Genomic DNA, 25,649 nt, shown 5'->3' on the forward strand with positions numbered 1-25,649 from the left:
TAGGTTTCTGTGTAGAACCTGAAGTACCCTTCTAGTACCAGAAACCTCTCCATCCAAGTGTATTTCCTCTCGCCACTGTTATTGAACCCTTGGGTTTACTAAGCTGCTGCATGGGCGCTACACTACTGTAAGGCAGTGCATATCCTTCCTTAAATGCAGTCTACATGATTTAAATAAAACTGAAGTGGAAAAAAAAACCTGAATCCGCCCAATCCTCGGAGGCTTTAAATAAGTGAAGTGTTCAGCCTGCAATTTAATGCAACCACAAGGATGAAATACTGCTCTGAATAAACAGGAACATAGACAAACTGTTTGGCTCAAAATATGGGTATGTATAAACCAGCAACTGTGTGTTCATCTCCGTGTCTCTGCTTGAGATTCATTCTGTATTTTAGTATGTCTAGTGTTGTCGCTGCTCTCATTAGTAAACGCTGCATGACTTTCGATGAGCATCTCCTCAATGACATTGGTACTTTGTGCTATCATCAGCCCGGGCTTGGTCCCTATGGCGAATGCAAAAACGTAGACTTCCAAAAAGATCTCTTGGAGGTTGAGACAGGAATCAGATCCCTTTGCATTTACAGTGATTCTACAGTCATTCCAGCCAGTGCTTTCTCACACCTTGCAACCTTGGAACATCTGGTAATATATGGATATAATCTCAGGAGGATCCAGTCTGGTGCCTTTTCCGGCCTTTTCAACTTGAAACAGCTGCGTGTTTTTTTCAGTGACTCTGATTGCAGCATTGTTGTCTTGGACACTTCTGTGTTTGCTGGATTGGATAATCTAGAGGAAATATACTTAAAAGGATTTCGTTTTTCTAACATTCCCAATAACACATTTGAGCATCTGGTCAGTTTAGTTAAACTTTCTCTGGACACTGTTTGTGTGGAGGAACTTGGTGAGGTTTTATGCAGTGTCCCAGATGAAATGTCCCGCTTGAAATATCTAGAGGTATTTGACAGTGGCATCACTTCCATCAGAAACCGAGGCTGTCCATCATGGCCTTCAGCTGTACTTGCAGGGATACAGGTTTTAGATCTTACTCAAAACCCTATTAAAATAATTGAGGCCGGCTCTCTGGCAGTGTTTCAGAACCTTTCAAGTCTCTCTCTACGTTTTTGTGGTGTATGGCTGGGAGAAATTTGGGAGTCTGGAGTTGGAAAACTGAGCGACATTGTGTTGTCTGGACGTGTATTAGAAGAATATTCTACAAGCTGCAAAGATATGTGCCAGCTAGTTTCTAACTTGAATCTCCACACTCTCGAATTATCCTATATACTCTTAGATTCACTGTCAATGGAAGATTTAAAGGATTGTGGAATAGAACTTACAGTGCTTGGTATATATAATTCAAGAGTCCAGCAGTTGGACCCAGCATTCTGGAGAAGTGTAGCAGGAATACAGACAATGGTTTTGGCCAAGATGGCATTGACTGAAGCCTCATTCTGTGTTTCTGCCAATGGGACTGTTTGGAATGTAACTACTCTGAATCTAAATGGGAACCATCTAACAGTAGTCAAAACACACCAGTTTGTTTGCACCCCTCTACTCGAGCAACTACTTCTTAATGAAAATGCGATTACAACTCTAGAACCTGAAGCATTCATTGGTCTGCATCATCTTAAGATTCTCAAACTTAGCTTGAACAAGATCAAAATGCTTGCTGCCGATGACTTTCGGTATCTTCGATCTCTAGAAGTCCTGCTTATTGATGAAAATGTGATTAGTAGTATAGAGGATGGGATCTTTCGAAACCAGGGGGAGCTGCGTGAACTTGCATTTGGAAGGTTGGAGTATGTCTATGAATTACATCTGAACTTGTTGTTTTATGGTTTTCCAAAGGACATGCAGCGTCTCAGCATTGATGCAGATGTCGGGACTAGTATTTTTATCGGATCTATTGGAAGACCCAAAGGAAGCTTCAGGTTTGAGTTGAATGGATATATGCTCTACATCGGAGACAACTATCCTCCCTTTTTGGAATCTGTCCGAGAGCTTAAGCTGAGTGGACATGGATTTTATTTGAAGAATGATTTTTTCGTTCCTTATTTTACGCATCTAGAATCTTTAGAGTTGTCAGCTGATCCTGAGCTTGTGCTCCTCGATTACACGGGAATCAGCAGTTTGCGTTATCTCAAGCGTCTCAAACTCATCAACCTTAATTTCTCAAACACCACCAATCCTGGTATGACCCTCTGGAATCTAAAACAGCTACAGATCCTTGTACTCTATAACTGCCGTCTCAATTTCCTGACAAAGATGATGTTCAAAGACCTGCACTCACTGGAACTGTTGTATCTCTGCAGTGTCAACCCACTAATCTTACAGGATGGAATGTTTGATGTCTTGCCAGTTCTGAGAGCTGTGGTGCTTGAAACAGTGAACTTTCGATGTGACTGTGAGACCGGCTGGTTCCTCGAATGGGCACAGAATACACGAGCACAGGTGATCAATCTGCAGAAGCAGCAATGTGCCTGGCGTTACCAGAAACTGAATTTAATGTCCACCATGGAGAAGTTATGTCAGACAGATGTGCAGTACCTGTGTTATTTGGGCACTGTCAACATCATAAGTCTGCTGCTGTTAAGTGCTCTTAGCTATCGCTTTGCTTACTGGCCTTGCATGGTCTTCATCTTTCGACTCCGAGGATATATGGAGAGGAATTTCGGTAAACGTTGGTGGAGGAGGAGGCAAAGGAACAGAAGGGATGAACTAGAAGCTGAAGAAGACATGAAATATGATGCATTTGTGTCATTCAGTAGCCATGATGAAGTTTGGGTCTTGGAGGAGTTTGCTCCAAAGCTGGAGGAACAAGGCCAACCCAGGCTGCGACTCTGCTTGCACAGCAGAGACTTTGAGGTAAGACAGGTTAAGATATGTATATTTATATTTATGGAAAGTACCATAGATGGTAACAACGCCTCATGGTAAATTATGAGCAAAAAAGTGAAGGGTCTAGTGATAATATTTTAGACATATCTTTAAATGCCACAACAGCTTGCCTTTATTAGCATTTTGACCTGAGATTATTCAAATATATTTCTACAGCTTTAAAAAGGACTCATTTCTAGAAGTCATACATGAGAGTCAGTTCATTCATGCATTTCGATTCCAGATGCACACTAATACAATAGTAGTTTAGTTAAATGGTGCTTTATTTTTATTTTTAAAACTTTTATTTTTGTAGGTGGGAAAGGGAATTGTCGATAACATAGCAGAGAGTATCTACAGCAGCCGGCGCACGGTGTGTGTGCTTAGTCGTCGGTATCTGCGAAGTGACTGGTGCAGCCTGGAAATGCGAGTAGCAACACACCGACTACTGGAAGAACAGAAACATCGTCTCATTCTCATCTTTCTCGAGCACATCTCCCCATTTGAGCTCAGCACTTTCCATCGGTAAAACAAATTCTGTAAAGAATACAACTTTTGAAAGTAACAATCATTTAAGCAATTACAGTTTTCTTAGTAATGGCAAGCAAATGTAGCAATAGCTTTGTGTAATTTTTTTAAATTACATTCTGCTCTTTACACTGTCAGATATAACCACATGTACATTAGTGTTACTTTCAGACTTTACAGATCAAAATGTTCAATTTGTAGTCATTTTTTTCCCCAAAAAGTAAACCGTTCAACTGTAGTTCTTCTGTATGACCACGATTACATGAGGACTCATTGTATTGTCTGAGGGGTATAAAAAATGATGTAAATTATATGATATGACTTTCATGATCACCACCAGATCTCAATCCAATCAAACACCTATGGGAGATTTTGGAGCAGTGTGTTAGACAGCTCTCTCCACCACCATCATCAAAACATTAGTTGAGGGAAGATCTTGTGTAAAAATAAAATAAAATAAATAATAGTATACAGTGGATATAAAAAAGTCTACACACCCCTGTTAAAATGGCAAGTTTTTTTGATTGAAACTAAGTAATCCTTTTCAACTTTGCATATTAATATCAAGTGACAAACACTTAGGAATGTTTTTTGTGGGGGGGGCAAAAAAACAGGTGATTCTTCCAATACCCAGCTTGCATAAATGTGCACACCCTTTCATAATTGGGAATGTGGCAGTGTTCGGAATGAACCAATCACATTGAAACTCATGTTAAATACTAATTAGTATACACCTGCCATCAGTTAAAGTGACTAATTAACCACAAATAAAGTATAGCTGTTCCTATAGGATTTTCCTGTCATCATGGTAACATCCAAATGGAAAAGCCATGGGCCACAAAGAGATCAAACTAGGTACGGGATCTCATTGTTGAAAAATATCAATCCGGAGAGGATTAGAATTTTTTTTCCAAAGCACTGGATATAACATGGAACACAATAATCAACAAGTGGAGAAAATATGGCACGACAATGACACTACTAAGAACAGGACGTCCCTCTAAAATTGATGAGAAGATCAGGAGGCTGCCAAGAGAAATACAGCAACATTAAAAGAATTGCAGCAGTTTCTGGCGAGTACTGGTTGGTCCCTACATGTCCCTACATCCCAGTTGCTTTGGATAAAACTGTCTGCTAAATGAATAAATGTACATGTGCCAAGAATCTCATGAATTCTTCATATCTCTGGGCTTTGGTGTAGAGTGGCAAGACAGAAGCCTTTTATAACCAAAAAATACATTTAAAAAATGTATCCAATCTCCCAAAACCATGTAGAATTATGTGTTATGATATCTGATGAGACCAAAGTTGAACGTTTTGGCCATAATACCAAAATATATGTTTGGCACACAAAAAAAACCCACCATGCCCATGCCGAAGCATGGTGGTGGCAGCATTGTACTTTGAGGCTGTTTTTCTTCAGCTGAAACGGTGGAGGGAATAATGAATAGCTCCAAATGCAAGTCAATTTTGGTGCAAAAACCTTAAGTCTTCTGCAAAAACACTTAAGATGAAGAGGAATTTCACCATTTAGCATGACAACAACCCAAAGCAAATTTCCAGATCAACAAACGAATGTCTTCACTAAAACAAATTCAAGGATTTGGACTGTCCTAGCCAGAGTCCAGACCTAAAATCAAATCATAAATCTATGTGGTTACCTGAAGAGGTCTGTCCACAGGAGATTCCCAGCCAATCTGACAGTTATAATGTTTTTGTAAGGAAGGATGGCAAAATATTGCTAAGTCAAGATGTGCCAAACTGATTGACTCTTACCCAAAAGACTGAATGAATTCTATGTACCGAATGAATGTTTTGAAAAAATCTGAAGGTGCTTCAACTAAGTATTAGTTTAGGGGTGTGCCCACTTATGCAGCCAGGTTATTGTACATATATATATATATATATATATATATATATATATATATATATATATATATATATATATATATATATATATATATATATATATATATATATATATATATATATATTCCCCCTAAATGATTCTTATTGTTTTTCACTTTAATTAGTAGGTTCAAATTTCACAATAAAGGTAGCAAAGGTTCTGGCCCAACACATTAACAAATTCCTTTAATCTGTATAAATCACTTTTGAAGACCAAGCTGAGGATAATCAGGGAAGAAAGTGACACAGTAGTAAGTAATTTGTGTAATGTGTCTGTGTAAGCTGCTTCTTAAAACCAGTTACTGAATCTGAATTAAAAATACTGTTCTATGGAATACTGTTCTGCTTTAACATAAAATTGAAAAGTCTTAGAATTACAGTGCCCTCCACTAATATTGGCACCCTTGGTAAAGATGACCAAAGAAGGCTATGAAAGTTGTCTTTATTGTTTAACCTTTTGATCTTTTGTTTAAAAAATTCACTAAAATACTCTGCTGTCATGAATATCAAAGAATTGCAAACACAACACAAGTGTACTGTGCAAAAGGTTTAGGCCCGTACAAAGAAATACTGTAGAGCAAAGATGCCATCAAAATAATGAAATTAAATGTTTCTACATAAAGAGCAGTAAACAGCAATAAATGAAACAAAAAGTAATATTTGGTGTGACAAAAATAATAAAAAATAGTAGTCTCCGGTACAATTTGTACAGTTTTATAAGAAATTGGCTGGTAAGTTTTATTGGCCATCTTGCAGAACCAGCCACGGTTCGTCTGGAGACTTTGACTGAACCCGACCCCATTTGAAGTTCCAGTAGTGTCTGGCAAACTGAAAACGCTTGAGTTTGTTTTTGGGTGAGAGTAGAGGCTTTTTTTTTTCTTGAAACCCTTCCAAACAACTTGTGGTGGTGTAGTTGATTCAGATTGTAGTTTTGGAGACGTTCTGACCCCAAGACACAACTAACTTCTGCAATTCTCCAGCTGTGATTCTTGGAGATTTTTTGGCCACTCGAACCGTCCTCTTCACAGTGCGTTGAGACAATATAGACGATCCAGTTGACTGGAACTTCTTAATTATTTCCCCGATTGTGGAAATGGGCATTCTATAGCCACTTCCCATTTTGTGAAGCTCAACAACCTTTTGCTGCACATCACAGCTATATTCTTTGGTCTTACCTATTGTTATGAATGACTAAGGGAATTTGGCCTATGTGTTACCTCATATTTATACCCCTGTGAAACAGGAAGTCATGGTTGACCAATTTCCTGTTCCTTGTCACCCAGGTGTACTGAAAAATATAAAATGTCAATGGAAATATACTTATACAAATATTTTTCTCATATGAATTCATAGGGGTGCCAATAATTGCCACCTATATTTAACAAAGACTTTTTTTTTGATAAACCTGTGTTTTGTTCGCAGTTGTTTGATATCCATGAGAGCAGAGTATTTTTGTGAATTTTTTTTAACAAAAGAATAAAAAAGGTTAAACAACAGCAGAGAGTTTTTCACAGCCTTCATTGCTCATATTTACCAAGGGTGCCAATATTAGTGGAGGGCACTGTATATATGAAAAGTTTTAGTTGTTCTGGAGGAACACAACACCGCAAGAGTTTACCATTTTTCCACATATGACAGGAGTAAAAACACTAATATCTATAGGGTTGTGGGCCTGAATTATGTAATTGACCATGCTTGAGAGGCCATGTCCGGCATGTGAGGATGTAATCAGTGTTGAAAGAGCTAAAGAAAACTCTTCAGTAATAACAAATTTAAATGTTTTTTTTTTTTTTTTATATATAGGGATATAATCTGAAATTTATATATATATATATATATATATATATATATATATATATATATATATATATATATATATATATATATATATATATATATATTTAAAGTAAATATTTAAGTTACTGTACTAATTGATCCAGTAGTCTGATTTTCGAGCTTCGAATGACCATGTATCTCAATTTTTTTTTTTACAAATCAGTGCAAGATGATCATTCACTTTGCAAGGCAGTAATATTTGTGAAGGATTCTTGAAAAGCAGAATCACTCAGGCTTGTAATAATTTAAATATTTTGAAAACTTGCAGGTTATCAGACAAAGTAAATTATTTTGTATTTTAAATAGTAAGTTACACCACTTGATAAAAAAAGCTGTGTAACTTTTCATAGCTTGGCCAAGCTGGTGAAATCACACACATATCTGGACTGGCCACAGGATGAGGCGGAGAGGATACACTTCTGGGAACGTTTGAGAAGAAACATTGCTGATGGGGATATGGTGAGGCACTCGCACAGTCATTTCTCTTAGTACATACGGTCAAGGTTGGTGCTAGTTTTCAGCACTTCCCTAGTAGAAATTCTAGACATAACAATTACAACCCAGCATAGCTAAAGATAAAAGATTATATATATATATATATATATATATATATATATATATATATATATATATATATATATATATATATATATATATATATATATATATCTCCAGATAAAAGTCGTATCAAATCAGAACATTTTTCTCATATATCAAAATAGCATTCATTATATTTATATAAGTTGAAAAAACAAATACATTTATTATTGGGTTTAAATTTTGTGAAGCATTCTCCATACAAGTACTTGTAAATGAGTTGTTACTATAGAAATAATAGTGTATTAGAACAAATGCATTAATATAACCGTGATTTAAATTACAGTTAGGACTCTTGTCAGAGCTGCTATTATAGAAAATTAATCAACACTGTCTGACCAAACAGATTCAAGAATTCAGCAGCTCTGTGGTATAATAATAATAATAATAATAATAATAATAATAATAATAATAATAATAATATGCAGTTTTATGGAAGTAGCTTACTATATGAAGAATGAACATGTGCTGTTTGAGAGTAGAAACCACTAAGTTAACATCTCCACTGTTTGCATGTTTTGTATTGAACTAATATTTGATGAAGTGCAGTGTGTGCTCTCAGCATGCTTTAAGGCCTGTAGCCAATCAGAGAGAGAAAAGGGAAGTTCAAATTAGACAAGGAACAATGAAAATTATACAACAGTGTGTTCCAGTCCACGAATTTGAATAGACAAGTGTCATTCCAATAGTGCTTATATTTATTATAACAGCTCTCGGATTCATTACACGTGTCTGTGTTCACTATATAATTCCAATTATAGCAGTATTTCTTTACATTGATACTGTTACTACACTTACTACAGGCTATCAGTCAGTCTTTGCATTGCATGGCAACACACAAAACACTATCCAGCAAGTTGACGGAGCAAAAATGAACAAAATATTTGGCCATATTGTGTCTGAAATGTCAGGTACTCTATATTAATTACTTCTTTTTTTGTATAAAAGCAATATCACACACACAATCATGCTGTTGTACTGAGTACCAGGATGTTATAGGATGTATATGGGAATGTGTACATGTCTTGGTTCTACATGAAAGATTTGAATAAAGAGATGATATTGCCCATACCAGGAAGTGGAATTTTATGTGGAATAAAGCATAAAATGAGTGCTACAAGACATTAGTCTTCAAATGTAGTGAGTCAGGGATAAGAGATAATAATTATTATTATTATTGCTGTTATTATTATTATTATTATTATTATTATTATTATTATTTTAATAATAATAATAGAAACTAGGAGAGAGAAACATATCCTATTATTTTATCTGGAGTGCTTAATAACCCCTTTCTTTCTTTTTTTCTTTTACAGGATGCTCCTTAAAAATATGTACCACCATAGAGGACTAAGTGAGGACAATGTTTAGATTTCGATGGTGTATGCAAAATGTTTAAATGTTTGTATACACAAAATCATACAATAATGCAAAGCTAACTGTCAAAAATAGATTTTTTATCCCCTTTAAATTTCCAGCTTATTATTCAGTTATCCATCCATGCATCCATCCATCTATACCGCTTATCCTTCAGGGCCGCAGGGAACCTGGAGCCTATCCCAGGAAGCATCAGGCACAAGGTGGGGTACACCCTGGACAGGGTGCCAATCCATCAAAGGGCACACTCACATACACATACACACCCATTCATGCACTACGGACACTTTGGACATGCCAATCAGCCTACCATGCATGTCTTTGGACTGGGGGAGGAAACCGGAGTACCCGGAGGAAACCCCTGCAGTACAGGGATAACATGCAAACTCCGCACACACAGGGTAGTGGCGGGAAACGAACCCCCAACCCTGGTGGTGTGAGGCAAACGTGCTAACCACTTGCTTTATCATTAAGCATATACAGTATACTCAGTAACTGCAAACAAAAATGGGTTTAATTTACACTGATAACTTTTTCAATTAAATTTCTTTGTTTCTAGTGTTTTGAAACTGGTTGATAAAACTTTGTAAACAATCTACCATAATAATTAGATGAAGCAGTGTGACAAGTTTTCATAAATAAGGAATTTAAATAATAAAGTATACAGTGTGTGTGTTGTCGCACTGCACACTATATGCGAATAGCTAAAACAACAGCACCAGATTTTGGGAATGTAAAACACATTTTAACAAATATATATAATTATATATAGGAAAAAAAATGTTTTAACAAATATCAAGCAGAAAAAGCTACCACTATATTGATTCAATACAATTCAATTCAGTTTTCCATTTGCATGATTATTTGATTCATCAGTAAAAATTTGGTTTATATTAATAGGTTAGTTTTGTAGATAATCACCAGAACTAAATTTAACAAATAATCTGAGGACAGTTCATCAAGAAACAATGACCTTAACAATGATCTGTACAGAATTCACTTAGAATTGTCGTTTAATAATAAAAAATTGCATGCTTCTCCATAAATGTAGTTTTGCATGATTTTCATTGTTTGTTTGTTATTTTCTGTTATATCTATTAATGGTGATTCATTTGCCGAGCTGGGAATATTTGTAGCCATGAATATGTTGAATAAGAAGAGGATTCAAATTTGTCATTTGAAAGAAGCCTTCTCTGTTTTTACTGACTACATCAATCACTCATCTGAACCAAAATAGTCAACATCATGTTGAACCCTGGTGGTTTTCCTGAAGTTTTTATTCAAATGTTTTATTCAAATGTATCAAAATGTTTTCAGTTCTGCTTTTTGTGGCTGTGTAACTTATACCTCACCATAGAATGAATATCTTCATCCTCTTAATAAAGTAACACATAGAAACCGCTTTCTCTCGTTTCCTCTTTATCGAAAATAAAAAATATTTTTGGGTTACAATTTAGGTACTGTGAGCCAAGAATCCTCCAAAATGATTTGAGAGACTGATAAACTCTTACAGAAAATGTTTACTTCAGAATTATTGCTTGACGTAAATATAAGCTAAAGGTGGTTCTACATGTTATAAGCTAATAGCATGAATTATAGGGTATACTGCTTTTTTCCTGGTTTCTGAATGTTGGGTTACTTTTTTGGGGGGGGGGGACTTCATATTGAAATCTGTTGTTTTTTGTTGTCATCTAAGGTTATTTGTTTGCAGATAGAAGTTGGTGAAGACCACCCAATTGTTATTTAGGCCCTGATAAATTAGGAGGGTATACTGTCTTTTCCCCCTGACTGTACATGCCGCATTTTCTTTATATTAAAAATCCAAGTCCTTTCTCTATTACAACAATTTATTGACTAACTTGTGGAATTTTCCAGCTAACGCATACATCATTTATTGAAATGCAACAGGAAGTTCTCAACCATGTTGCGTTTTAATATTATAAATTACAACTCTGCCTAACCTGAAGAGATCAGTGGTCAAGTTCAAATTGTTAAGGATTTCCATAACTAGATTTTTTGGCATATGTGGAATTTGTATTTCAGCTATTAAATATTATCTTTTCACACCAACACCGTGTCAGATGATTCACAATTTCATCAACAGTGAATGAGTGGAAATGTTGCAGTTGTTGAGGAACAGTGTTAATTGTTTACATTTGTTTTTCTCTACATAACATACAGTGGTGGCTTTAGCTTATTGTTTAACAGGACTTTTGTGTTAACTGAGCAATTGAGCAACTTTTAATCTTAGAGGTTGGTGTTGAATCCTGTACAGGTTGGTGCCTCAAATACAAATATGAAAATATATACGAATGAGTAAAACCTCATTTATATACAGAAAAGTGATAAATGGATTATTGCACAGTTAACAATAGAGGGTGAGCAACAAATAATAATAAATGAATAAATGTTCATAATGCAGAATTATTGTGAATGTGTAGGTTGATTACGCAAAACAACTAGCAGTGCTACATTATGTTGTTTTTTGTATTAAAAAGTCTGACTGCTGTAGGGATGAAGGACCTGAGGTAGCACTCTTTCTTGCACTGAGAGTGCAGCAGTCTGCTGCTGTAGGAGCTGCTCAGGGACCCCAATGTCTCATACAAGGGGTGAGAGGAATTTCCCGTGATAGACACCAGCTTAGCTAACATCCTCCTCTCCCCCACCACCTCTGTGCTGTCCAGAGGGCAGACCAGGACAGAGCTAGCCCTCTTAACCAGTTTGCTAATACGTTTCCTGTCCCACTCTGTGCTCCAGGCTCCCCAGGAAACTACTGCATAGAAGATAGCAAATGCTACCACAGTGTCATAAAAAGATTTTAGCAGGGTACTGCACACACCAAAAGACCTCAGTCTCCTCAGCAGGTGGAGATGACTTTGGCCCTTTTTATACAGGACATCTGTGTTTATGGACCAGTCCAGTTTATTGTTGAAGTGAACACACAGGAATTTATGTCTCCACCCTCTTGATGTCAACACCCTGGATGTTCACCCGCGAAGACCGGGGTGGCCTCCTGTGGAGGTCGACTACCATCTCCTTTGTCTTGCTGGCATTGAGGCAGAGGTGGTTTAACTAACACCAGTTGACAAAGTCAGCGATGACCTCCTGGGATTCCTGATCGTTCTCCTCTGATACTCGTCCAATGATCAGGTGTCCAAGTACTTTTGGCCATATAGTGTACCTGAAGTCCTAGAACAACAACAACAAAAAAAATCGAACACAAATCAAATACAAAGACATTCTAGACAATTATGTGTTTCCAACTTTGTGACCTTTGTAGAAGGTCTACAATTGGGTTGGGTTAGTCAGGTGTCCACTAACTTTTGGTCATATAGTGTTATTTTTGTTTGACTTGATGCCATTGATCTTATTTTGATAACACTGGTGAATGAGCTTGGAAGCGGAGGGCAATCTGGCCCTCTTGTGAATATGTGCCTACTTAAGCACCCTATGATATGTGTTCAAATGAATAGTGTGGATCTAAGTAAGGGTGTGAGTAGTGTGACTCTTGACTCGCCTCAGCAGACCTGTGTACTTTAAATTCCTACAATTTAAAGATGAGACAGTGTGTATGTTAAGATTAATCAGTAATCCCTTAATCCTGAAGTCAAAAAACAGCATTATTTTGTCTTAGCCAGCAGAGAAAACGTTTTTAAATTATATTCAACCCTAACTAGTTAACATAATTGTGCCCCAACCCCCCCGCAGAATGCCAGTGACTCATCAGTCTTTGACCAGCTCATGAGCTCCTTACACAAAAACAATGACGGAGAGCTGAGTTTCCTGGAATCCTGGCAGTTTATCGGCCAACTGTTTTTTAACAAATAGCTGCTGTTTCTATTATTCTGTTTTAAAGTGATTTCAAAATGATTTTTTTTTTCAAACAGCACGTTTTCTATCACAGAGAGACTCCTTTTAGGAAACTTAAAACACACACACACACACACACACACACACACACACACACACACACACACACACACACAAAAAAAAAAAAAAAAAAAAACCTAACAATCCAGAGAATTTTTTAATTATTTTATAATCTTACATAACTATGTGCTAAGAGCTGTAGTTTAACATGATGGTCGACTGGTTCTGTAAGTCATTGTCTCATTAAATGCAAAGCACATGTCCCAGTTAAGTGTATTTTGGTATGCTGAATATTTTAAAAATGTAACTGCCCATATAATTTTTTCAATTTAAATCCACAGATTCCTTTTTCCATGTGCATGTTTGAACACCAAAAGGCATGGCTGTGTAGAGTACCCTCCCTATATACGCAATATTGGGGGGGACCTGAACAATGACATACTGCCAGGGTGAAGTTATTATTAATATTGAGAAACTTCTTGACACACTTAAGGTGTGGTGCAGTGAGAATGGTCTCACCTTGGTTACAAATTAAACTTTTTGGTATAAACTTGACTTTACATGTTCCCACTTGCCACACACACACACACACACACACACTAGACATGGAATGTGTACACAGCTTAGAGCACTGTATATGTGGCTTATGTGGAGAAAGGAATTATTACATTCATTTTTCACTTCATCAAAGATTGACATTTTTGACAAGTTGTAAGCTATTCTTTAAGAGTTGTTTGGTGCAATCCAACACTTTCAGATGCACAAATAGTTATAAGCTCCCATTCCTTTCTTCTCCTCCACCCCTGCTCTGAATGCGCACACGCCCAGTTATTTAGTGAAAAAAAAAAAAAAAAAAAAAAAAAAAACACTAGGAAAGACTTTGGGATTCACGAAAGAGACACTTAAGGGCGTTGTACACACTCCTAGTCAGAGCAAGGCAGTACTACGAAACTTCAGCTTACAGAATCGACAGTGAGTATTGAGTTTTAACTGATTTCTATGCTACTACTTTAGTCGTTTCCGTTATTGTGGAAGTTTGTCAAGCTAAAATGCTAAACACGCATGCGCGCGCGGCTTTAAAAAAAGAAAGAGTAAAATTTTTTTTTAAAAAAAGTTTCAGTGAACGTGTTATAAACACGGTAGCGTTTATGATACCGAGCTTCCATGGCTTTCATTTTTAAACATTAATAGTACATGTGCGAGGCCGTGGTGTCGTGTCTTCAGGTGTCCGGTTCCTCAGCTCAGAAACGAGAGCTCTTCAGAGTGGAGAGGAGAAACAGAAAACCGCAGCTCTTTACTAATTCAGCGGTTTTTTTTCTTCTCCTAACCATCCGTGTGTGACACCAAACTCGCTTTCCCCTTCGTTCTCTACGAAGATGTGTCCTAAAGGGATTCAAACAACTCTTACTCCCTGTACAGTTGAACTCCAGCACGTCCAGCTCTCATGTTCTTAAACACACTCCAGAGCTAAAGGTCCTCATTAGCTGGGTTCAGGGGACTTGAACCGCCATTTCGTTGGAGAATTAAAATGCACCGTAAAATGCAGAATCTAAATATTATATAGATGATCTTCACTAATACTAATAGTTATAGCTCTTTAGTAATTCAGTGCCTTTTCCTTGATCCACCCGAAGCCCCTGTCCGTCTTCGTTCTCAAGAGAAAGGTGTGTTGTGGGGACCTGGATAACAGTACAGCCGTTTAACTGAGACTCGCCACTCCGTTTAGGCGTCTCTCTTCATTCTTCATTCCTGCAGATCTCCCACCCTGTAAAGTTCAACTCCAACACCCCTCCCAGGACTTCACTAGTTGGATCAGGAATTAAAGATTAGACCTGAAACTGACCTCAATGACTATTTAGTTGGATTGTATACAAAGTTGTACGAAAAGGAGTCTAAATCATAACTGTAACTTTCAGAACCGTTCATACAAGCTGATTCATGCAGATTGTATTCTACAGGAGCAATGCCAGGCAGACATGACTCACAATTGTCACTATATATATATATATATATATATATATATATAAGTTATCATCCTTGTGGTTACTGGATTTTATAAAAGGAAAATGTAAAACCCTCTTATAATTTATGTACAAAAAAGACACCACCACTTTTTGAGTGTTTGGGGAACTCCTACATGTCGTAACGATCCGAGTTAAGGGTGTGTGCTGAAAAGAAAAGGCAATTTAGATCAGAACAGTTTGAAAAGTAGCATAGTTTTTAGACTCGCTCAGTCTCCAGAGCTGACGGATCTGAGGAGGACAGTTTATGACATGTGGCAAACATATAACAGATGTAAAGCATATTTGCCAAGCAGTCAGCGTTAGAAGCAATATGTGAGGAAGAATATGGGCGGGCTAAGGATCCACTTCAGAGGAGAATAGAGACAAAGGAGATGTAAACATTTGAATGAGTATAACTTTGTTTTTTTTCACCATTAATATCTTCAAATAAACTTGACTGTTGTGTTGTTTGTGATCGTGAAACATTTGAAATCCTAAAGCACTTCGCTTCTTCAAAGGGTTCTACTTGTAACACTCTTTAGTAATGAAGCACTCAGTTGTAATAATGTTCTACATACTGTAAAAGGTTCACTCGGAAGTACAACCGAAGAGCCGTCGTTAAGGGGTCATTCTTTTTCTAAGATTGCATCATTTAGATTGCTTTGTCTTCTTCATTATAAAATCTTAACGGTATCCTGGTGAATGGTGGATGTCCACCATCTAAAAAATTTAATAAAATGTAATAAATAAATAAATATCCACCACAAGAAAATATCAATCTTAATATGGGTAGCCTGTTGGGCATGTTACATAATGTCACACAAATTTGAGCATGACTTTACATGTAGAGGGCATATTTGAGATTAAAATTTGAGTTTTTAAACATATGGTAACCATATAATAATACTACACCCGGGTAAAAGATTTAAGTTTGGTAAAATCAAAAATATGGGAGTGATCTCTTCCAGGATGGAGTTAAATGTATGGTAAAAGCAATAAGATACGATAAGTACAATAGTGATATACGAGGACTCTTACTTGCAACTCCTGAATAAAAGGCATGAACTGTACTTAACTAAAATAACCATATTTACAGAAATAGTCAGAAAAACTAAATATCAGATTGTGAAAAAAAATAAATAAAAATAAAATAGAGGTTGTAAACAGTCTCTGACAAAGAAATCAGTTTGTCTGACTTGCACAAGCAGTTGGTGCACCCTGGGAAAGTATTCAGCTTGCCAAAGAGGGCTTTCTGAAAGACAGGAAGGCTCTTCTAGCAAACCTGTTTCAATCATATCAGGCCCAGCCCAGCTGAGCCCGCAGGTGTTTGTTCAGGCTAAACTAAGCTGCACTGCATATCAGCCAAACCCATGAGGCATAGAGCTGGAGGAACAGGTCCTGTTGACTCCTCAACAATGACACTCATTCAAAAAGTGTAGCGTGTCCATTTATACTGTACGCGAATAATTAAACAATGAGTTTAGTGATATTACACTATGAGGTGTTGAAAATACATTGCCTTGCAAAATTTTCATAAGATGGGAGGGAGTTTTAAGCAAGGCATGATAAAACCCTGTAAACAGTAAAGTCGAGCCAAAAGTAACGTATTGCTTTGCAAAGAGCCAGACTTACGCTAAAAGAGATGCAATTGGAATACTTCATTTTACTAAGCCAAAGGGTGTGTTGTTAAATAGTGATGATAATGAATCCAAATACACTCTTTTGAGGTTGTGTAACCCTTTAGATTATATGAGTGGTCACGTTTAGCAAAGTTGGCTTCTTTTTCTTCTTTATTCTTGTGTAAACTTTCTGGATGTATAACCTCCTACCTCTTCCAAGTCAAGCAGAAACCACTAAACCTTGTAGCCTGTAGCTTGTATTTCTGCCCATTCCTGCAGAGTACAATAGTTTGCATGTTTTTAAATAGAAGAAAAAATGAAAATGTAGATTATACGTTATTATTTATGCAAAGATTTTCCAGCAAATTTGTAACACTTCAAAACCTAAGTCAAAATTCAAATGAGCTTGTCCCCAGACTTGGTTTGGGGGGGGTGGCATTTTACAAAATTACAGTATGTCAAGAATAATATAATGATCAACCAAGCAATTATACCAGAATTAGAAATTAGAACAGACATATCGGCTACATTATTACAACTGGGAGGATACAATGATGTTCAGGAGATACAACCTTCAGGAGAGGTTGGAGGCAGTTATAACGGGAATAAAGATAAAGGGTGGGCATACAAATAAATAGAACATATTTGTTTCACATTAAGAATGCAAGATGCAAACTTTATTTTCCTCACTATTAATATCTTAACGTGTGCTATTTGATAAGTTTATTGCTTAACACTAAACGTCTTATTGGTATAATGTAAATTTCTTTATTTCATCGAGAATATACAATCTTTTGCACTAAACTGTATATGCGTAATATAATGTTTACTAATCGTCACAGTGTCGTCCACACTAACGTGTACTGAGACCTTTGACACTTAAAGCAACTTACATTTTCAGCAACTTGAAGCTTCTCTATTATGGAAATAAGATGCAGAGTAATAAGACTCCAACAGCCATCGGTCATTCATCTGTTCACACACTGTTACAGTGCTTGTGGTTGTAAAACTGGATGCATATCATTCAATGGATTAAAACATGTTTAAATGAAAATCTACTTCACAAATGTTAAGTTACACCAATGGGAACTGAAATGGTGTCTGTGACTGCTAGTTATTGGGACACCTTGAGGAGAAGGAAGGAAAAGCAGGTTACCACAGACAGGGGGAGGCAACGCAGAAGAAAATTGGGTGCGCCACTAGGGGGCAGTCAAGGCACTTTAGTCCACTTCCAATCTAAATATATTTCAATAGATTTTTTTTTCTTCCCATAGACATTTATTTAATGCTCCATTCATATTTTTAAGACATTTACATCCCTACTATACACCCATGAGATAAATATACAACTTGGGGCCGGTCATGGTCTGCTAAAGGATTACCAAAACGTTTCTCTAATGCTACTTTTCCGTAGCCCTCCTCTTCTGTTCCCTAATTCAACAATAGATTCTCTTATGTCAGGTATATGGACAAGTGGGATTCAGGAGACATTCGTTTAAAAACAATTTTATTGCCACGCTGTTAATCTCAGGTCCAAATAACATGTAATATACATTTTAAAACCTAATCTCATGTTTAATGTGTTAATTAGAGAAATCAAAATGGGCCAATTAAACATATATGCTTTTTTTTTTTTTTTAACAACCCCTTATTCCCAGGTTCTGTGAGCAGGACCTCAGTCCTAAACCTTTCCTCAGTCTCAAAACCTTTCCTACTAGTTTCTGTACTGTTTCTGAATAATTTATAGTAGTTACTAAATAATATGCTTTAAAATAGATGACTGAATAATACAATGAGACTTCAGGGGCCTACACATATTAAGAGAGGGTGAATAAGTTCGGCTTGTTCAGAGTGCTTGGGTTACACTATCCATCTCACCACTTGTTCTTTTTGTCGGTCTGTAAGCTTTCTGGCCAAATTTAAAAGGTAAATGCTTTCATTACATTATAAGTAGTGCAACTGCTAATCACATCTGGAAGTGGTCAATCATCCTGATTAAGCAAACTGTCTTTGTCTGGCGTCGTCCTTGCTTCTGTATCCTCAGTAATTATTTAGAACTAAATGACACTTTGTAAATGTCCATTACAATGTGCATGACATCCAGTCACATTAAACAGCTAAGAAGTATGACACCACCTCAGATCCACATTGTGTAGGTTGTTTTCTTCGCATCTTTAAATAATGCACTCCAGGCTTGCTGATACGATCAGTGCCTGAGATGAGTCTAGTGTCTCTGGTTGCCTTCTTCTTTCTTTTTTACCCACTGACTGTGTGTTTGCTGACTCTAATTAGGTTAATAGAGGTGCAGCAGTAATTGGCAGGCACTGCTGTGTCGTGTTAATGTTAATCGCTCAGTGTTTGTCTTCATGCGTGACGTCTGTTAGGTGGAATCTTACCCCAAAGTTACTATAAGATTACTCCCTGCCATGTGTCACACACAACACGTGTTGTTCAACTAGGCCTACATGTGCATGTTCATGTGCTTTCTGAGTATTTATAGATACAGTCCCCTCTGAAAGTATTGGAACAGCAAGGCCAATTCTTTTGTTTCTGCTGGACATTTAGGACTGCGATCAAAAGAGAATTTCAGCTCTCATTTCCTGATATTTACATCTAGATGTGTTAAACAACTTAGAACATGGCAACTTTTGTTTGAACCCACCCACTTTTCAAGTGATCAAAAATATTGGAACACTTGACTTGGTGCTGAGGTGTAGCCTGTTAGATTGATTGTTTCAACAATTAATAGTGAATGTTCTTGGTTTATAGCCCTGGGTTTCACCTGTGAAGACTGCATTTGTAATAATTTTGAAGCTGAGAAAAGAGGGTAAATCGATCAGCAAGACTGCACATGCATTGGACATGGTCAAAACAACAATTTGGAATGTCCTGGAAAAGAAAGAAACCACTGGTGTACTAGCAACCAGACATCAAACAGTTTGGCCAAGGAAAAAAGCAGTAGTTGATGACAGAAACATTATGAGAACTGTTAGTAATATCCCCAAAACAACATTCGGTGACATCAACAACCTCCTCAGGGCAGGGGTGAAGGTAGTTCAAGAGCAGAAATATCGAGGCCATGCCACAAGATGCAAACCACTCATGAGCAGTAAGAATCAGAAAACCTGATTGGAATTTGCAAAGAAATCAAAGACGAGCCACGAAGATTCTGTAACCAAGATTAACCTCTACCAAAGTGATGGAAATGCCAAATTGTGGAGAAAGAAATGATCTGCTCCTGATACAAAACCCACAAGCTCATTGGTCAAGCATGGTGGAGGTAGTGTCATGGCTTGGACTTGCATGACTGCTTCTGGAATGGCCTCACTCATCTCTATCGATGATGTAACTCGTGATGGTAGCAGCAGAATGATTTCAGAAGTGTACAGAAACATTCTGTCTGCCAGACATTTATCCAAAATTTATCCAATCTAATTTGGTGGAACTTCATTATGCAGCAAGACGATGATCCAAAACACACTGGAAAAGCATTACAAAAGAAAAACGCAAGTTTGTTGATCAAGCAAGGGAAATCCAACAAAATATTTTAACTTACTTTAACACGATCTCTTTCCATATTTTGCTCACCTAAAAATTTGGTGTTCTGCCACCAAAGGTGCCATGTTCTAAGTTTTTTAACACATATTGATGTAAATATTAGGAAATGAAAGCTGAAATTCTAATCTATTGTCCCACGTTCCTCTTTTGATCTCAATCCCAAATGTGTGTGGGTGTGTTTTAGAGGTAAGAAGTGAGCGTGGTTTGCTCTTCCAAGGACGAATGCCAAACTAGGCAAAGTGTGTGTGTGTGTGTGTGTGTGTGTGTGTGTGTGTGTGTGTGTGTGTGTGTGTGTTTTGTCAGAAGTAGAGACAGTAACAGACAGGCAACAGGCAATCCCTCAAGTAACATGAGCTTATACCATGCCGGTGGCCCAAGAGGATAGAGTGTCTGTCCAAGATCACAGGTTCTATTGTGTCTCAGTATGGACTCACTGAGCGTTTCTCCAACCTCCATGAGGCTTCTTAACTATTCTAGCATCACTGAACTCCTCCGGTCTCTCATTTTTCACATTCTAGCCTCCCTGCAGCCGTCTAATATCCAAAGCTAGTTACGTATGTCACTGTGGTTCTGTGAATCCACAGGGGTGGTGAGAATCACCTGAATACCTTCTTGCGCATGTGCAAACTCATGCCCAGACCTTCCACATAGACATGAAGTGATGTGTAATGCATTATTTGTAATAAATACTCCTGTCATACAGCTTTCCCTGGAACCCTCTCTCTGGGTCAGTGCTGGTTCTGAATGACAAGGAACCCTGGTCGTTCATAGTCCCCCCGTCCCCCCCCCATTACATAACCCAACTGGCACCTGTCCTAATCACCAGAGGTGCTGAGAATCACAGAAATAACGTCCTGTACAGTGTCATGAAGAAACGACACGCCTTAGGATTCAACGGAAATGTGTTTGGCGTTGATCACAACACACATGCCACTGAGAGGTTAACTCTGTAGAACGTGGAGAAAGTGTAAGTTGACCCCCAGGTATCAGCAGAGAAGACTTCCTAGGGTGAAATGCATCTAAGTAATTCCCTTGAGGAGGAGAAACTTCTCGTAGCATACCATGTCATACGGGGCAAGAATGCTCTGCATCAGGTACTGGTGGACTGCAACAGGCACTGGTGAGCTGGTTGTGAATGCCAAATATTTCCATTTATTTGGGATAGCAGATCTGCTAGAGGAGGAAGTTATCAAGGTGTGCCAGCTACTAGGAAAAGTATCAGTTGGAGGGGCTCCCGAGTGGCGCAACAGAAAATTGTTTGCCTTGTAATTCAGGAGAGCACAATCCGAATCCTGACGTGCCACGGCCATTCGTGGACCACAAATGTTGTGCAACAATGGGCAGAATCAGTGGTAGAGATGGAAAGGCATCCTGTCCCAGCAGGCTGTCCAGCTCTGCTATGGAAAACTACAGTCATTCAACCATTGTATAGTCTAAGTTGGTGTGTCGCTCTCTTTAACAATAAACATGGTTGGGCCTGCCTGAGCAGCTTCCGTGCGAGATTAAAAAGTGCAACCAATGTGATGATCTTTCCTGCTTAAACAATGGAACAGACTTAGCTCCTCTCAGCACATGGAGATGTTAGCTCCAATCACAAGCACTGCTAAACCTAATATTTCTTTTCATTTATAAAATGAAACGCAATGCTTACTTTTTATAGTCATAAATGACGAAGCATGAAGTTTTCATTCATTGTGGGTGTGGTTTGATAACCCATTTCATTTGGTTTGTCTTTCTATACCTCTTTGCATATTCAACAAGAAATTGTTCAAGTACAATATTAATGTCTTTCAAAAATTGGTCAATAAATATGGTACTTCTAACGTGAAAGAGACATCACATTGTACCATGATAGTACCAATATTTTTGGCCATACCTCCGTATTACTACTAGCTACACAGGACCTATTAGCTACTGTTATTAACTGGCTTCTATGCTTAGACACTAGCCTTCCCAGCCTTCCTATTACTCCTTTCTATCACTGTAGTACCTTCTCCTTACTCCTAAAAGTCACTGATCAGATTGATATCAAATTGACATCTAGATAGCAAGCACTCTGTGACAGGTCTCAAAATTTCTGCAAATCACATTATGTGAATACAGCTTCTTTAAAATGTGAAGGTTTTTTGTGGCGTGAAATGGGTTCAATTTAATGTAGACCACTTTTTTTGTTGTTGTAAATATCCAGTCAGATATTCCCTTTCTTAGATATTATAGTGCAAACTCAGTATAGTTACAACAAACTAACTTATTACTGTCATGTTAACAAGGTGGAGACGGATGCAAGTCAAAGTTGAAGGCTTTAATGAGAGGCAGGCAGACAAATCCAAATTGTGAGGCAACATCAATATCAATATCCAGAAACAGGAGAGGGTCAGGCGATCTACAAACATAAACTCGGCTAGGCAATGAGCAAAATGAGAAACAAGGAACGGGAAAGGAAGCCATGAAACATGGACAAAGAATGAAGGTTTGGTAAGGCCCTGGCGGCTAAACACAGAAACACAATACTTCGCGGGGAACAAAGACGCACGAGGGGTTTAAATACACAGATTCATCAGAGGAGGTAACAGGGAGCAGCTGGGAATGATTAGGACACAACCAATCATATGACATGGGTGGAGACAGGACATAAACCCAAACAAACACACGTGAAACAGTAAGCACAGTGTCCGAAACCGGGAAGTGCCGCTGTCACGCTTCGGGCTGCTGAGCGCGTTGTTCACAACGGCGCTCAGCGCAAGGGAAAATCTCTGACAATTACCTCTAATACAGTTGTAGTTTATACCATGTATCTCAAAACCAGGATCAGAGGTGTAAAATTAAGCATTACCACAACTAAAAACATCTGAACGAGCTGAAAAAAGAAAGCTCTACTTTAACCTCATATTTATCTAAAAATCTATTTGACTTTTCTGTTCCAATACTTATGCTTCCTACAGGTCAGTCACTGGTCTTGGTCAGTTTATATATTCCTGTTCTGTTATATATTCCTCAGTCTACATTTCCCCCCCCTCTGTATTGCACTAGAGATGGAGTCTGCTATCAAGACCGTGGTTGGGCAGTTCGTGAGTTCGGCCCGTGGGAAAGAGAGTCTCAACAAGGACAGTTTCCAAAAGCTGGTCCAGCGTCAACTGGGGAACATCATGGCTGTAAGATGGTCTCTTGTGTTCACACTACAGATTGGAAATTCAGTTCCTGGGAGATAATTAATATAGAGCGTTGCAACCAACCTATAATTTACTCATTTGAGCTCATGAAAGCCATTAAATTAGCTGACTTGATGATGAGGTTAAAACACTACACCCTACAGATGGAGTCTGATATTCCTGGTCCACACTCTTCCTCATCATCCATATATCTCATTAATACTAGTCATGTAGCACTATATCTCATACAAGGCCTTCTCAGCCACATTGAATCTTAAAGCTGTAAATATAAACTACCCAAGGTCTTCAACAATGCAACTAAAACAGGAGTACTCCACATGTCTTAATTCGATTTGTGTTTACTTTGAGTATGATTTTAGTCGGATTAAGATCATCAGAAATCGCTGTTTACATGCTAGTTTCTTAATCAGAGTATCGTCTTAATCGGGTTAATATCGGATTACTGTTGTCCATGTAAACGTACTGAAGGTCTTATTAGATTTAAAAATATATAATATATAAATGAAGTTACAATTTTTTCCATACAAAATTGAATGTTCACATATCTACAGCTACAAACTACATTGCACAGAATTTACAAACTACAAAAGCATGCTATGGTACATTCTGTTATTTAAGGACTGAAAACAAACCTGTTACTGCACATGTACCGGTTATTCTGTCAATTCGTGAAAAAAAACAAAAACGTCAACTCTCGGGCATTTAGATTACTATTAGCATAGCTGACACTTTCATTTGGCTTTTTTCCCCCATTGTTGGTATTTTAGGATTTTCTATACGAGTTTACCATGCTACTGTATCAGCCAATCAGTGTCCATATTAATTCATGACACACCCTTATTGTGAATATTGCTCTTGAAACTCTGCTCTGCCCTAACAGTCATCTGAATGATTCCTCTGATCCATCTCAAGCTCCCTTCAGACATACTGGTCTTCTATCTCTATTGCTGATTCTCCTGACGTGTTTCTTAGCTATGCTAGTCTCCTAGCACTAATTTTAATGAGAACCATGGCATTTAGAAGTTACTAATTAATTCCCTTGCTTCTTTGACAAAGGACACAGATAGCTCATCGTCAGTAAAGGAAATGATGCAAGGCCTGGACGAGAACCACGACGGGAAGGTCGGCTTCCAGGAGTACTTGACCTTGATCGGCTACTTGGCCAATTCACTGAGCGAAAGTAAAACTAAAACTCAGACCGCCACCAACTAAGACGTCAACATGCGACAGCTGACCGACTCCGCCTTTGTGTACTCCACTATTACTATCAACCTGGCAAAGCAAGCCCATTGTGTGTGCCATCAATATTTTTTTTATGCTTTTTTTTAATTTTTTTATTCAACTGCCTAAATCAGTACTGACATGTCTACAATAATTACTAACACATCGTCCTGTGGAGATTAAATGTTATCCAGTGTTCATTTACTACCCACTATATGCCAAAATGATGTACAGTGCTCTCAGCCATCACTCACAGTCCTATGAGAAATGCAGCATAGCTGGGCTGAGCATTGACGCTACAATGACTTTAAATATTGTTTTGTACTTTTGGAAATAAAATGTTTGTTCACTCTGCTCAGTCAACTGTCTGAAATATGGGACCAAAATTCCTTTTTTTAAATGATCTTTTCAGTGTGAATTATTAAAAAATTAACCCTGGCAAAATAAAATAAATTTTTTTTTCAAATGATTGATATTATGATTCTTCAGGAGCAAATTATACTAGCATAACTACATTGAATATCCTTCATCCTCTACTGTTACTCAGCTTTAAATGAAAATCTGGGATTCATTTATTGACTGAGAGTATATGAATTATACAATGTACATTGTAAATTGTTGTTTAAAAGCTTCTTCTTTTTTTTTTTGCTGCAATTTCAGCTAAATCTTCATTTCACACCCGACGTATATAGAAGAGAAAGCTGCTTTTATGCTACATCTAGACTAGATCTTTGCAAAATAATATTCACGTAACGTTTGACCTTATAGTAAACAGGGACATAATGATTATCAAGTTAGCAGCAGCAATAAACCATTTATACAGCGGTTGGTGAGAAGCCAGACAACTGTTGTATTACATAAATGTAATACCAGTCTTGCTATACATGAGTCATTTGCTCATTAGCATATGGAGACTTTACTTTGGCACATGCCCACACACATACACACACACAAAGACACGTATTGTATTTCAACAGGCTATGAATCCATGTCTTTTCTTGCAACCTGATACCTTCCCCTTCACAATAAACAACTCTTTAATTAAACACCACCTCATCTGTGCAGTTTGTGTGTTTGGGTTGTGGTTT

The 25,649-nt window shown here is 37.6% G+C and overlaps 2 protein-coding genes and 1 long non-coding RNA gene across 5 annotated transcripts; 2 read left to right on the plus strand and 1 right to left on the minus strand.

Moving 5' to 3' along the window:
- Positions 1–67: 67 nt before the first annotated feature.
- Positions 68–10,518, plus strand: LOC108265814 (toll-like receptor 13). Of its 3 annotated transcripts, none has more exons than XM_017468538.3 (5): positions 68–328; positions 1,846–2,862; positions 3,191–3,399; positions 7,497–7,605; positions 9,060–10,518. In XM_017468538.3, exons 2-5 carry the CDS (start codon positions 1,849–1,851, stop codon positions 9,069–9,071), a joined length of 1,344 nt encoding a protein of 447 aa, XP_017324027.1. In that variant the 5' UTR covers positions 68–328; positions 1,846–1,848; the 3' UTR covers positions 9,072–10,518. The 3 variants fall into 3 exon arrangements, with proteins under 3 accessions (XP_017324027.1, XP_017324037.1, XP_017324018.2); XM_017468548.3 differs by having other exon boundaries at positions 2,310–2,862; XM_017468529.3 differs by having other exon boundaries at positions 68–2,862.
- A 981-nt stretch (positions 10,519–11,499) lies between these two features.
- Positions 11,500–14,957, minus strand: LOC124627951 (uncharacterized). The gene is made up of 2 exons (XR_006982374.2): positions 14,185–14,957; positions 11,500–12,309 (listed from the first exon to the last, which is right to left on the minus strand). It is a non-coding gene; the product is annotated as an uncharacterized LOC124627951 (long non-coding RNA).
- si:ch211-105c13.3 (uncharacterized protein LOC325758 homolog) lies at positions 13,815–25,612 on the plus strand. The gene is made up of 3 exons (XM_017468753.3): positions 13,815–13,962; positions 23,203–23,322; positions 24,397–25,612. Exons 2-3 carry the CDS (start codon positions 23,203–23,205, stop codon positions 24,550–24,552), a joined length of 276 nt encoding a protein of 91 aa, XP_017324242.1. The 5' UTR covers positions 13,815–13,962; the 3' UTR covers positions 24,553–25,612.
- The last annotated feature ends 37 nt before the right edge of the window (positions 25,613–25,649 follow it).

Source organism: Ictalurus punctatus, chromosome 1, assembly GCF_001660625.3.
Source record: "Ictalurus punctatus breed USDA103 chromosome 1, Coco_2.0, whole genome shotgun sequence".
Lineage (NCBI taxonomy): Eukaryota > Metazoa > Chordata > Actinopteri > Siluriformes > Ictaluridae > Ictalurus > Ictalurus punctatus.